At 37.6% G+C, this 15,547-nt stretch overlaps 1 protein-coding gene across 1 annotated transcript in view; it reads right to left on the bottom strand.

Moving 5' to 3' along the window:
* Positions 1-858: 858 nt before the first annotated feature.
* The window catches only part of TMPRSS11E (transmembrane serine protease 11E), a 68,699-nt gene continuing 54,010 nt past the window's right edge, over positions 859-15,547 (bottom strand). Inside the window, exons 8-10 of the mRNA XM_045997371.1 lie at positions 14,466-14,725; positions 13,745-13,887; positions 859-1,020 (exon numbers count right to left, since the gene is read on the bottom strand). Coding sequence (XP_045853327.1) covers positions 859-1,020; positions 13,745-13,887; positions 14,466-14,725 — 565 coding nt within the window. The remainder of the gene's footprint in view (positions 1,021-13,744; positions 13,888-14,465; positions 14,726-15,547) is intronic.

Here is a 15,547-nt window from a genome sequence, read left to right as displayed (position 1 = left end):
CAAAAAATCTTAACATATAAGGTATACTGGTTGTTTTCAAATGAATTTTCATAACCTCAGATCTGAAAAGAATTTGAAATACATTGAGTAGTATTATTTTCCCATCTTCCCCTTCTTCATGAACTATCATAATATCAACCAAATGGATGATATTATTACTATTATATATTGATACCCTCAACAGTGAAATATTAAAAAATATTATTTGCTTTAACTTAGAACAAGTACATTATATAGAGTTTGTATAATTACTATAGGCCACAGGAAAACAGAATCATCCGCACACTTACCTCTGTACTTGTTAGCTAGAAATGAAAATAAAACTGTGTATTTCCTTAATTCCCATTCTTTTTCTAACATTAAGTATTTGGTGTTCTGGGGTCTGTTTGCTTGACCTGTTGTAACAAATGTGATCATTTTCCTCATTCCATTAAGGGGGGAAAAAAAAACCTCTTAATACTTTTTTATACATAAAAAAATGTAGTTCTTTCCTTTTTACATTTCCTTTCACTCTGTCCTGCCCCTGGAAAGTGGAGATTTATTAAGATGAGAGACTCTGGGGAAATGAAAGAAGGAGTCACTTCAGGTTGTATATATGCATAAGAAATTTATGTCAACAAGCCAAAATTTTGATGACAAAACTTCTAGAAGACAAGTGAATGCAAATTGGGACAGAACATATCTGCAGAGCAGGACGCTCAGGGTGGAGCAGAGCAGAAAAGAAACAAGCGCATCAAGCAGACAGTTTAGTTAGATGGGTCCAATCCGGGTGATCTGCAGGACTTCTTTTGGGATTCTGTCTCTCTGAGAATGGTCCATACACAAACAATGTGTTCCATTCTACTAGGGTTTTCTCTCTTAGATACAAGTTTTGGAATGGATCCAGTCCCGGAAAGCAGTCACTCTAGTGTAAACACCGGGCTTATTGGGTTGGGCACATTCATCGCCCCAGCTCACTATTCCAGCAAGATACCAGATATCTCTGGCATCTGCACTGACCAGCGGTCCTCCGGAGTCACCCTACAGGAGAAGGGAGAAATTAGTCATTAATCATTCAGTTGGTTGCAGCAGCATTCTTTATTTTCCTGACTTGCGTTTAATGAAAGGGGCGGTTTTCAAAAGTTTTCAGTGTGCTCAAATGCAGAAGCCATACCCCCGTGTCAGTAATTCACAGACAAGAGAAGGTCCACTAGCTAGGGTATTGGCTTACATTCAGGGGTCGGCACACTGAGATTAAAGGCACCATCTCTTTGGAGAACAGTGTTCTTCTCTGGTACATCTGAGAAGATAATTCCTCATATCCCTTATCACTATGACATAGCTCCCAAAAGAGTCTATTACTGATAAAAGCACAGACAGTAGAGTCAGACACCTGGCTTAAATCTCAAGTCTGGTTCTTCCAGGTAGCTAAGACCTTTAATTTATATTTAATGCTCCTAATAATTCCTACCTCCAGTGATAATTTTGAAGATTAAGTAAGACAGTAAGTATCAAGTGCTTAGCATAGAGCCTGGCATAAAACAGAACTTAGTAAAGACATGTTTAAAACCAGAAATTCCAATTGTCTATGCATTGTGAACTCTAAAGGCCTGTTTCTTTATACAGGTCATAAAAACAAGGTACAAGCTGATTTTTCCTCAAAATCCTGGGGTCTCTAATATTGACCACCCACTAAGTGTTCAGCACTCTATGGAGCTCTTAATTAATTACATATTATCTCATTAACTCGTGTAATTCTGGTAACAAAATGTGAAGTGAGGTTTCATTTTCTCCATTTTAACAATAAGGAAACCAAAACTCGCAGAAATTAAGTAATTTGCTTGATGGCACATGCTATTCAGGGACAGAAATGAATTTAAATCCACAATGGTCTAACTCAGAAGTCCAGATTTCTTGCCCTGCATTGTATTAACTTCCTTGTGCATTTGCTTTTGTTCATGTAAAAATATATTTTTTTCTTTTTATATTTTATTTATTTGACAGAGAGAAATCACAACTAGGCAGAGAGAGAGGAAGAAGCAGGCTCCCCGCAGAGCAGAGAGCCCGATGTGGGGCTCGATCCCAGGACCCTGGGATCATGACTTGAGCCAAAGGGAGAGGCTTTAGCCCACTGAGCCACCCAGGTGCCCCTGTTCATGTAAAAATATTAACTAATACTAATGGTAACTGAATTTGTAATAATGTGTCTGTAATTTTTAAATCAGTTAACAGTTAAGTGTTTGCCTATACCCTCAATTTTTTTTTTAATATTTTTATTTACTTATTTGACACAGAGAGAGACAGCGGAGAGAGGGAACACAAGCAGAGGGTGTGGGAGAGGGAGAAGCAGGCATCCCACTGAGCAGGAAGCCTGATGTGGGGCTCGATCCCAGTGGGATCATGACCTGAGCCGAAGGCAGACGCTTAACGACTGAGCCCCCCAGGTGCCCTATACCCTCAAATGTTAAGAGAAAATAAATACATGCCCTCAGGTACATACAAATAAATCATTTTGGTAATTGAAACTCCAGCCTATTTGAAAGCACTGATTACGATGAAGAAATAGAAGATTCCAGAGATCCAAAATTTTTTTTCTTTTTTTTTTATAAACATATAATATATTTTTATCCCCAGGGGTACAGGTCTGTGAATCACCAGGTTTACACACTTCACAGCACTCACAATAGCACATACCCTCCCCAATGTCCATAGCCCCCTCCCCCCTCCCAATCCCAACTCCCCTCAACAACCCCCAGTTTGTTTTGTGAGATTAAGAGTCATTTATGGTTTGTCACAAAATTTAAATCTACTTAAGAGAAAGGTACAAAAGAGTCTGAGACTTAAGTAATCAAAGAAAAAAGTTAGCAGTGTAGTTAGCAGCCTTACAAATTGTATCAGGTGATGTCTGTAGACAAGTGTCAAATAGGCAAAGATTGTCCTACTTAAACTAGTTAGCTTACCCATGATTAGTGAATGGGGGGTTAAATCGGTGTATTAGAAGTTGTGATTGTTTATATGTGTTTTGTCTTAGGTAGGGAAGCCAGGGTAATGAGAACAGAATTATGATCTTCAGAAGAGGAACAAGCTCTCAACTGAGCTCTTGCACAAGCACAGGTCCCTGGGGCTCTACTTTTTTTTTTTTTTTTTAAGAATGTATTTATTTATTTGAGAGAGTGAACGAGAGACAGCACAAGCTGGGGGAGGGGCAGAGGGAAGAACAGACTTCCCCCTGAGAAGGGAGCCTTGGGGCTCTACTTTAATAAAATATTTAAAAATTGCCTGTGCCCTGGACTCCCTTGCCAGAGAAACACACCACAGCTTCACTCCCTTCATGGATCCTGGCAGGTTACACTTTCTCCTCTGCTCGGGGCTACCCTCTCATGTGCACTGCCTTGGCCCCAGCAAGCTGGTCCATCCACTTTGTCATTTCTCTGCGTTTTTAACAAACCCTAAGTAAGTAACCAGTCACCCTGGGCATTCTGCCTGCCCATACTGTCCTAGTTATTTTTCAAGACACAATTCTGCTGCTGTTGTTAATTCTCTGGGTACAAAGTTGCATAGCCTTTGAGGGGTCTGTTGGTCTGTTTCTGGCCCCTTTTTTCCATAAATCCTGTTCTTTTCAGTGAGTGGTTTAGTGCAAAACAGGAAATTTAATCAGGATTACATATCATAACAGAAACTGTGAAACTAGAAGCCAAACCAGGAAGTCAATTTAGTGGTTACGATGCGAAGTAATGAAGGAGTAGATTTGTGGCAATCCTTCGTCAAACAACTCTATCAGAGCTGTTTTTCCATTTTGTGTCTCTGTGTCACAGTTTGGCAATTCTCGTAATATTTCTAACTTTTTCATTATTATATTTATTATGGTGATCTGTGATCAGTGAGCTTTGATGTTACTATTGTAATTGGGGGTGCTATGAACTGTGCCCCATATAAGAGGGAAAACGTAATAAATGTGTGTATTCTGACTGCTCTACCAACGGGCTATTCCCCCATCTCTCTCCCTCTCTTCGGGCCTCCCTGTTCCCAAAAGCACAATAATATTGAAATTAGGCCAATTAATAATCCTACAGTGGCCTCTAAATGTTCAAGTGAAAGGAAAATTGTGTGTTTCTCAGTCTAACCAGAAGCTAGAAATAATTAAGTTTAGTGAGGAAGTATGTCAAGAGCTGAGACAAGCTAAAAGTTAAGCCTCTTGCATCAAACAGCCAAGTTATGAATACAAAGGAAAAGGTCTTTTTTTTTTTTTAAGATTTTATTTATTTATTTGACAGAGATCACAAGTAGGCAGAGAGGCAGGTAGAGAGAGAGAGAGAAGGAAGTAGGCTCCCTGCAGAGCAGAGAGTCCAATGTGGGGCTCGATCCCAGAACCTTGGGATCATGACCCGAGCCAAAGGCAGAGGCTTTAACCCACTGAGCCACCCAGGTGCCCCTGGAAGAGTTCTTAAAGGAAATGAAAACAGTTACTCCAGTGAACACAGGAATGATAAGAAAACAAAACAGACTGATTGCTGATAATGCAGTTTCAATGGTCTCGATAGAAGAAACAAGCCACAATATTATGTTAAGCCAATACCTAATCCAGAGAAAGGCTCTAACTCTCTTGAGTTCTGTGAAGGCTGCAGGAGCTCAGCAAGCTGCAGAACGAAAGATCAAAGCTGGCAGAGATTGGCTCCTGAGGTTTAAGGAAAGGATTTGCCAGCATAACATCAAAGTGCAAGGTGACAAGGCAGTTGCCGATGTAGAAGCTGCACTGGAAGATGTAGCTAAGATAATTCATGAAGATGGCTTCACTAAACAACAGATTTTCTATTTTTTTAAGATTATGTTTATTTGACAGAGAAAAAGTCTGAGAGAGCGCATGCAGGGGAAGGGGCAGAGGGAGAGGGAAAAGCAACTCCCTGCTGAGCAGGGAGATGGATGGGGCTGGATCCCAGGACCCTGAGATCATGACCTGAGCTGAAGGCAGATGCTTAGCCCACTGAGCCACCCAAACACTTAACCAACCGAGCCACACAGGTGCCCCAAAACAGATTTTCAATGTAGGTGAAACAGCTTTCTACTGGAAGAAGATCCTATCTAAGACTTTCATAGCTAAAGAAGATAAGTCAATATCTGGCTTCAAAAGCTTCAAGGACAGGCTGACTCTCTAGTTAGGAGCTTATGCAGCTGGTGACATTAAGCTGAAGCTAAGGCTCACATACCATTCTGAAAAATCCTAGGAATCTTAAGAATTATGATACATCTACTCTTCCATTGTTATAGAAATAGAGCAAGGCCTGAATGATTGCACATCTGTTTACAACATGCTTTACAAAATATTTTAAGCCCACTGTTGAGAATGACTGCTCAGAAAAAAGGATTTCTTTCAAAATATTACTGCTCATCTGGTTCCCCAAGAGCTCTGATAGAGATGTATGGCAAGAGTAATGTTGTTTTCATGCCTGCTAACATATGGTTCAAAGAATAATTTTGATTTTCAAGTCTTATTATTTAAGAAATACATTTTGTAAGGATAAAGCTGCCATAGAGAGTGATTCCTTTAAAGTAAATTGAAAATCTTCATCAAAGAAAGCACCATTCTAGATGCCTTTAAGAACATTTATGATTAATGGGAAGAGGTCAAAATATCAACATTAAATGAAATTTGGAAGAAGTTGACTTCAATCCTTATGGATAAATTTAGGGTTTGAGACTTGAGTGGATGAAGTCATGGCAAATGTGGTACAAATGGCCACAGTTGCCAAACTGTGGAAAGAACCAAGATGCCCTTCAATGGACAACTGGATAAAGAAGGTATGATCCATATATACTATGAAGCATTATGCCTCCATCAGAAAGGATGAATACCCAAATGTTGTATCAGTATGAATGGGACTGGAAGAGATTATGCTGAGTGAAATAAGCCAAGCAGAGAGGGTCAATTATCATATGCTTTCACTTATTTGTAGAGCATAAGAAATAACAAAGAGGACATGGGGAGATGGAGAGGAGAAGGGAGTTGGGGGGAATTGGAGGGGGAGACAAAGCATGAGAGCCTGTGACTCTGAGAAACAAACTGAGGGTTTTGGGGGGGTAGGAGGTTGGGTGAGCCTGGTAGTGGGTATTAAGGAGGGCATGTATTGCATGGAGCACTGGGTGTGGTGCATAAACAATGAATTCTGGAACACTGAAAAGAAATTTTAAAAAATAAAAATTTAAAAAAAATAGCAAGAGAACTAGAATTAGAAGTGGAGCCTGAAGCTGGGACTGAATTATTGCAATCTCACCATATAACTTTAATGGACAAGGAATTGTGTCTTATGGATGAACAAAGAAAGTAGTTTCTTGAGATGGAATCAACTCCCAGTGAAGACATGAAGATTGTTGAAATTATAACAAAGGACTTAGAATACAAATTTAGTTGGTAAAGCAGTGGCAGAGTTTCAGATGATTGACTCCAATTTGAAAGAAGTTCTATGGTGGATAAAATGCTATCAAACAGCATTGCATGCTATAGAGAAAATCCATGAAAGGAAAAGTCTATGTGGCAAACTTCTTTACCGTCTTATTTTAAGAAATTGACTCAGCCTCCCAACCTTCAGCAACCACCATTGTGATCAGTAAGCAGCCATCAATACTGAGGCAATATTCTCTAGCAGGAAAAAAAATTACAGCTCACTGAAAGCTCAGATGATGATTAGCAACTTTTAGCAATAAAGTATTTTTAAATTACAGAATGTGCATTGGTTATTTTATACATTATGTTATTGCATACCTAACAGACTACAGTCGAGTGTAAAAATAAATTTTATATGCACTGAGAAACCAAAAAAACCCATTTGACTCATTTCATTGTGGTAGTCTGGAATGGAAGCCACTGTATCTTCAGTGTATGCCTCTAACATTTCATAATGCCTGTTGAGTTAGAGATGGCACATATACAAGTTTTAATCTTATACTAAAAACTTAAAACTTATAAATAAAAATGTTTTTGGAGTAGGTGAAAATGTGAGACTGAATTGCACAAGAGTTTAATTATGATTATGTAGATTTGGAAGTCATTAAAGGGACAACTGAGTTCAGAGAAAATATAGTTTCTTTCAGTGAGAAGAGAGAAAAATTTCACCCAAGACCTGAGTCTTAATGGATAGTAAGTCTTAAGACTTTAAGACTTAAACAGGGAGAGAGAAAGAGAAACCAGGATAAAGAACCAGAAATGAGTGGTAGGAGAAAGAGGAGGGGAAATAAGCACATTTCAGGATCATAGAACCCAAAGAAGAATCTATTTTAAGAAAGAAGAGGTAGCCAAATGGCACTGAGGTGAGAAAGAGTAGGATATCCAAGTAAAGATTTTTGCATATGATGTTGCGGATGAATTTTGAGATTTTAAAGTATATGGAACTGGTCAAGTGTCAAAAATTGTGAACACTGGACCTAAAATGAGGGAAAAAAAAACCCTCATGCCAGAGATAGGAAAAAACTGGTTTTCCGAAGTAGGAAAGCGGGGTTTTATAACCACAAAGTGAAACTTCGTTCCTTCTCTTTAATTCCCCAAATTTATAAGGAAAAGGAACATTTGCATCAAATACCATAATGGAGGTGGCATTGTAGGGTAGAGAGCATATTTACAGATGAAATTATATGACATCTGGGATTTACTTCAAAATAGATCTGAAAAAATAGGGTGGAGAAGGAAGAGTTGAGAAGATCGTGTTAAGATATATGAGGGGCGCCTGGGTGGCTCAATGGGTTAAAGCCTCTGTCTTTGGCTCAGGTCATGATCTCAGGGTCCTGGGATCGAGCCCCACATTGGGCTCTCTGCTTGGCGGGGAGCCTGCTTCCCCCACTGTCTCTGCCTGTCTCTCTGCCTACTGGTGATCTCTGTTTGTCAAATAAATAAATAAAATATTTTTTAAAAAAAGATATATAGGGATGAAGTAAAATTGGCCATGAGTTGATAATTGTTGACTAGGTGATAAGTTCATTGGGGTTCATTATATAGCTCTCTTTACTTATACATACATTTGAAATTTTCAAATATATTTTCAAAATTTGAAATTAATAATTTAGAATACGAAAGAGTCATACAGTTCTTCCTTTCAGACTTTTAGGAAGGAAGTAACCATAAATAAAAGCGGAGATATTTGAATAAAAATCATAAATGATGATCACGAATGCAAAATCATACGTTTTGGTAATGTTAGAGGCAAGTAAGACCAGAGATTAAGGCAAGAGAAGACCTAGAATATCTAAACTATGATTCGATGACTATCAAGAAGCCAAATAAAATATAATTGATTCTTGCTATTCACAGCAATTCTTTTTTAGGAAGTTGTCATAAACCCTGAATTAGTGAATAGTGAATCATTGCTCCAGGGGGAAATAAAGGGTTTGATTTCCATGAGCTTCTGGTCCTATCTTCATCAACTGATCAACACTTAACCATATTTTATGTATGTTTCACTTAAAGACACATTAAGATCTATTATTAACTCATTAATGTTGAACTCAGCCAACAGCACTGTAACTCATGCCTGTATGATGCTTACCTAACACACAAATTTTCTCCAGATGGCACATCACAGCCTTCTTGTACCTTACTTCAGCACTACACTTGGGGACTATTTTAAACAGTGAAGTTACTAACAAAAAGCACAAAAATGAGGAAAATGTGGCACTAAATAGACCAAAAAAGAGACACAAATTTATGGTATGAGAGCTGAAACAAAAGGCAGTGCATCTCCTTTTTGACCTCAGGTGAGAACATGCACATTGGGTGACTCGAATTTTTTTTTACCACTCTGCTTATGTTCATGAATGAACACAAAAGTGCCTTGATAATTGATTTGGGATTTACAAACAAATTTTAGCAAATATGTGAATTCATAGGCACAGAATCTGCAAATAATGAAGACTATGGGTATATTTCCGTGTGTGTCTTTTATTAAATTGGTTTTATTTTAGTATTTTATTCACAGGATCAACTTGAATTTTCTGTAGAATTTTGTAATGGGAACTATCTATATTGTCCCATGTCTTCCTCCAGGAATAATCAGGGTCTCAGAGTGGACAAAGAAACACAATGAGTTAAGTCTAATCTTGAGTGTTTGCTAGGAATGTGGAGAAAACTCAGTTGGGTGAAAGAGTTTAATGTAGCAAATTGAACAATGCTGAATTGACTGACCCAGAGGTAAAAGTTGGGAAAGGACAATGGTGAAGTCAGTCATGGATTAAGGGAAGTAAAGCCAATGAAAGAAAAAAAAAGTAGTGTGTATATGAGAGAGAAAAAACATGAAAAGTTGAAAAAAAATCTTAGAAATGAATAATATACCACTGTATGGATCTAAACTGCAAAATATACAGAATAACATGTAATTTCAAAAACCAATTTGAAACTTAGAGAGTGCATAGTAAACATAAGATCTGTCAAATCACAAAATTAAAATTATAGGAGTATTTGCAACTGTACCCATGGAATCAGTATTGGCCTTGATTCTATCAGCAATGTAGATGAAGACATAGAGATCATAGCTGTCATAGCAGGCAAACAGTGCTAGCTTGTGTACTGGAAAGCTATGCTCTGGACCAAGATAGAATAGAATTACTTATTTTTTTACCCAAACTAAATTTAAAAGATAATAATTAATTAACTTTTTAAAAACTGGACTTTAGAAATAAATATAAAAAACACTGAAAAGTAAATAGAAGAAGCCAGGGGACCTAGGAACCTTAGGACTCAAGGAATGATAAAACAATGAGCTCCCTGAATTTACTTTTTTGCTCTACTTACCCTGAACATAGAGCTTAAAAAAATGTTAATCTAGCAACCTGCCAACAGATATGGGTGAAAAAATAGCCCCACGAAAACCCTTCTTTCTCTAGTCAAAGAAATTAAAGTGGGGCAACCTATGGAGGACAAAAAAACCCTTTTTTTTAATTTACATATACTTTTAAAGATTTTATTTATTTATTTGACAGAGAGAGACAGAGAGAGGGAACACAAGCCGGGGGAGTGGGAGAGAGGGAGAAGCAGGTTTCTCACTGCGTAGGGAGCCTGATCCCAGGGCACAGGGATCATGACCTGAACTGAAGGCAGATGCTTAACAACTGAACCACTCGGGTGCCCCTGGAGGATGAAAGCTTTTAGGTACTATCTGCTCTACTCCAACCAAACACAGAAAAACTGTGGCCCTATCCTAACCCCCATCAGCAAATGCAAAGTGGGGAGCCTAGATTTCTATCCCTACCAAGCTGTAAGAATATCCCCTCCTCTACCAGAGAAGACTGAGTTGGAAACTAAACTTTGATTTCTGCCAAGTGATAATGAAACCCTTCTTTTTCTTGCCTATGGTGACCAACTGGAAAGCATAGACTACAACCCTGTAGAAATGAGGCCTACCTTTCTCACTCAGGGTGATGTCAGAGGAGACCTAGTGCAAAGTCAGGACTATCCCCACTGCCAACAGTAATGAGGCCACTACCCCATGATGTCTGAGGAGCAGTAACAAGGTTCTCCCGGCCAGACTGGTATCAGAGGAAGCTTAATACAGAGTCTAAAATTCCACCTCCATCCAGCAGTAACAAAGTTCTTCTCCCCTATTTGGGTGTCAAAGGAAGATGAGTAGGAAATGAGGTAGAACCTACCTATTCCAACCAGTGTTATGTTAGAGGAAGCATGCTAAAACAGAAGAATTTAAGTAAGATCCAGTGTTTTATAATACTCAAAATGTCCAAGATATACCTGGAAATCACTTATCATACCAAGAACCAGAAAATCTCAACTCGAAAGAGAAAAGACAATCAACAGATAAACTGAGATGAGACAGATAGTGGAATTTTCTGACAAAGATTTTAAAGCAGGCATTACAAAAATGTCTAAATGAGGGGCACCTGGGTGGCTCAGTGGGTTGAAGCCTCTGCCTTTGCTCGGGCCATGGTCGCAGGGATCTGGGATCGAGCCCCACATCGGGCTCTCTGCTCAGCGGGGAACCTGCTTTCTCCTTTCTCTGCCTGCCTCTCTGCCTACTTGTGATCTCTGTCAAATAAATAAATAAATAAAATCTTTTAAAAAAATGTCTTAATGAGCAATTACCACTATGCTTGAAACAAATTAAAAAATAAGAAGTTTCAGCAAAGAAATAGCAGATATACAGAAGGATTAAATAGATATACTAGAACTGAAAAATGAAATAATTAAAAACCTGATTGGATGGGCTCAATAGGATAAGGATGACAGAAGAGAGAATCAGTGATCTTGAAGATAGAATGTCAGAAATTACACAATCTGAGCAGTACAATCAGGAATGGGGGTGGGGGAATAAAAAGAAGCTCAGGGACCTCTGAGACTGTGACAAAACAACTAACATTCCTATTATTAGGCTCTCAGAAGGATACAAAGAAGAAAGTGGGGCTAGGAAATTATTCAAAGAAATAATGGTGGAAAATTTCCCAAATTTGTCAACAGACACGAGTCTGCACATCCAAAAAGCTGAGTAAGGATATTTTATTTATTGCTATAATAAATAAATAAATAAACTGAACAAACCCGAAACAGGCTAACCCAAAGAAATCCATGCAAGACACAATCAAACTTTTGATAACTAAAGACAAAGAGAAATCTTGAACACAGCAATAAAGAAATGGCAGATCATCTACAGGGAAAAAACAATTCTAGTAATAGCACATCTCTCACCAGAAATTCACAGAGGCCATGATCTAAATGCTGAAAGGAAAGAACTGTCAATCCCAAATTCTATATCTGACAAAATTATGGTTCAGGATGAATAAGAAATGAAGGATTTTGTAGATAGAAAAAGTGAGGGAATTTGTCATTAGTAGATGTACATTTTAAAAAAAGGCTAAAGAAGTTTCTAAAACAGTAAAGAATGATATGAGAAAATCTTAGAAAACCAGGAAGGAATAAAGAACAAAATTATGAATAAACAGACTTTCCTTCAACTCTTGAAGGAAAGTGGAACTTGAAGCAAAAACATTATCTAATGTGGTTCTCAGTGTATGTAGAGGAAATATTAAAATTTACATCAGTACTATCATTATAAACGTGGAAACATAAAGAGGCTTAAGGGGAAGTAAGTTTTCTATTCTACACTACACTCGAACTAGTAAAATCTCAACACCAGTAGACTCTTATAAGTTGTGTATATACAACTGAGAGGAACCACAAAAATTTTTCCACAGTGATAGCCTAGTCAAAAACACTAATAGATAAATCAAAATGGAATTCTTTTAAAAAGCTACAGTATGATTTTATTTATATAACACTGTCAAAATTACAAAATTGTAGAGATGGAAAACAGATTCATGATTTGCAGGCGTTAGTGATGAAAGAGTGATACAGGATTTACATTGGCCATAGCAACTGCTTTCTAGATATGTCTCTAGAGGCAAGGGAAACAAAAGCAACTTCACCATAATAAAAAGCTTCTGCACAATGAAAGAAACAATCAACAAAACTACAAGACAACCTCCAGAATGGAGCAAGATTTTTGCAAATTATGTATCTGATAAAGGGTTAGTATCCAAAATATATAAAGAACTTATAAAACGTAACACCTCAAAAATGAATAATCCAATTTTAAAATGTGCAGAAGACATGAATGGACATTCTTCCAAAGAAGACATACAGATGGATAACAGACATATGAAAAGATGCTCAGCATCACTCATCATTAGGGAAATGCATATCAAAACTACAATGAGATATCACCTCACACTTGTCAGAATGACTAAAATCAATAATACAAGAAATAACAGTTGCTGGTGAGGATGTGGAGAAACACTTTCACTGTTGGTAGGAATGCAAACTGATGCAGCCACTCTAGAAAACGGTAGGGAGATTTCTCAAAATGTTAAAAATAAAATTGCTCTGTGTCCAGCAATTGTTCTTCTAGGTATTTACCCAAAGAATACAAAAATACTAATTCAAAGGGATACATGCACCCCAATGTTATAGCAGCACTATATACAATAACCAAGTTATGGAAACAGCCCAAATGTCCATCAACTGATGAATAGATACAGAAGGTGTAGGGTGTGTGTGTGTGTGTGTGTATGTGTGCGTGTGTATAACAGAATATTACTCAGACACAAAAGAGAATGAAATCTGCCATTTGCAATGATACTGATGGACTAGGGAGTATTATGATAAGCGATACAAGTCAGTCAGATAAAGATAAATACCATATGATTTCCTCATATGCAGAATTCAAGAAACAAAAAAAGCAAGCAAAGGGGAAAAAAGAGAATGTGAGGTAAACCAAGAAACTAAAGAACAAACCGATGGTTACCAGAGGGGACTGGGTGGGGGGATGGTTGAAATGGGTGATGGAGATTGAGGAGTGCACTTGTGGTGAGCATGGGGTGTCGTGTGGAAGTGTTGAATCACTGTATTATACACTGGCAGATAATATTACACTGTATGTTAACTAACTGGAATTTAAATAAAAATTTAGGGAAAAAAGAAAGTGATAGAGAAATAGGTGTTACTATAAAGGAGATCTTTGTGGTGATGGCATAATTCTCAACTGCAATGATGGTTACACAGATCTGCATATGTAAAAAATGCCATTGAACTAGAAGCACACATTGCACCAATGTCAATTTCCTAGCTTTATATTGTACTATAGGAATGTGAGATATAACATTTGGGGAAAATGAATCAAAACATGGGAGATCCCTCTGTATACTTTCTATAGATCTATAATAAATTCAAAATAAAAAGCGAACAAAAATTCTGCAGCATACTGCTAGTCAAACCACGTACCTGGCATGCATCTCTTTTTCCTTTCAAGGAGCCAGCACATAACATTCTAGGAGTTATGGCACCATTATAAGATTGGGGTTCATTACAGGTTTGAGTGTCTATGAGATCCACCTGTACTTGCCAAAGATGATTTTGACTACTACCTAAAGGGAAAAAATAGTCTTTATATTTGTATATATACATATATTCTATAAACCTCAGGAAAATCAAAATTATTGGATGAGATGGCAATATAGAATTTTTTTTTTCAGGTACTGTCATATTTTGGGAAAGAATTACTTCCTAACTACTTTAAATGAAAAGTTATGTACCTATAAGAGAATCTCAAGTTTTTCAAGTGAATTCCATCCTGTGTCAAAACTTGGAATGTTATTTCAATAGGAGAATGGTGACCTTATGATTCTCTCATCTTCACAATTGGGTATATTAATGATGCCCAATCTCTTACGTGATTAATTCCCTATTAAAAAGTTCAGCCATGTTTATTGGACACCTTACCAAGCGCCATTACTACAGTAATAGTGAGGCACTTGATAGTAACCTATAGCAATGAAGGAATGTGTGTGTCTTCTAAATGACCTAGTTCACAAATAGGGTCAGAGTTGCCCAGGTCCATATTACCAACCTGCCAACATATTTTGGCATAATGACACTCCATCCTTTAAATGCCTTAGAATACCAAATTGAGTTACTACGGTTTGACTTCTCTTCAAATGCTCACCGTCATTTTGCAGTGCTCCAAATCCTGTCACAAACATCTCATTGCTTGGGTGAAACTCATGGGATGCATCAGGGAGACAAATCCTATGTACTGCATTTGTGTAGGGAACAGGGCTAGAAAGCTCTGCAACTGAAATATCATAGTCATGTGATGGATACTTATATTTTTCATGGACAAATATTCTTCTAAGTCTTCGTTTCATCTTTGGAGGGTTTATTGTTACTCCAAAGGAAACAGTCCATCTGTCCGTGTCCTTATACCTGAGGGAAAAGTACAAAGAATAAATTCCACTTTACCATATTACCAATGTAATGACTTATATTAATAATAATTTAAGCCGCTGGAGTCAATATAAGTTTTCTTTTTAAAATTACAGTTTCTACGTATAGAAACAAACTCTTTCTAATCTGAGAATCAGGCTCAGGAGTATCATCAGGTAGAAAAGCCACAGTGGCATGGTTGTTGGAAGACACATGCCACTCTGCATCTGAGTTGTTCAGCCCAGATCGTAGGGCTTTTCGTCATTTCTAGGAATCAGTGACCCCAAGAGACATATGGGAAGCATATTTTGCACAGAATGAAAGAACCAAATGTATTTTATGCACCATGTTCCCTACCTACAAATACACATTTCTCTGAAAACTGAAAAAGCTATGCGTAAATATAACAAAGTGTTACTATCCTATATACACAGGCATTTTGCATTGTGTTGAAAGGTCTCCATTCTATGGCATACAACTAGTCAACTTACTCAGCTGTATAATTTACTACAAAATTTCTTCATACTTAACTCTTTCTTGTCATGTGGAATTTCCCCACTGAGATGAAACCGACTATCCCCAACCCCATCTCTCATAGATATACAGCAAAGATATATATATGGCTCTTTGACATCAAGCTCAAAGTCAAAAGATGATGTTAACATTTCTTTAAAACTCTAGCTTCCTTTGACAAACTATTATTTATTTATCAATGGATAATTTATCTACATGTACTTTGAAGCCATTTCCATTTCCAGACTATTAAACCTCTTACTAAGGCGCCTGGGTGGCTCAGGCGGTTCAAGCCTCTGTTTTCAGCTC

This window comes from Meles meles, chromosome 2 (genome assembly GCF_922984935.1).
Source record: "Meles meles chromosome 2, mMelMel3.1 paternal haplotype, whole genome shotgun sequence".
In the NCBI taxonomy this organism is placed as follows: domain Eukaryota; kingdom Metazoa; phylum Chordata; class Mammalia; order Carnivora; family Mustelidae; genus Meles; species Meles meles.
Note: the sequence above shows the minus strand (reverse complement) of the source record. Positions and strands in the feature narration are given on the sequence as shown.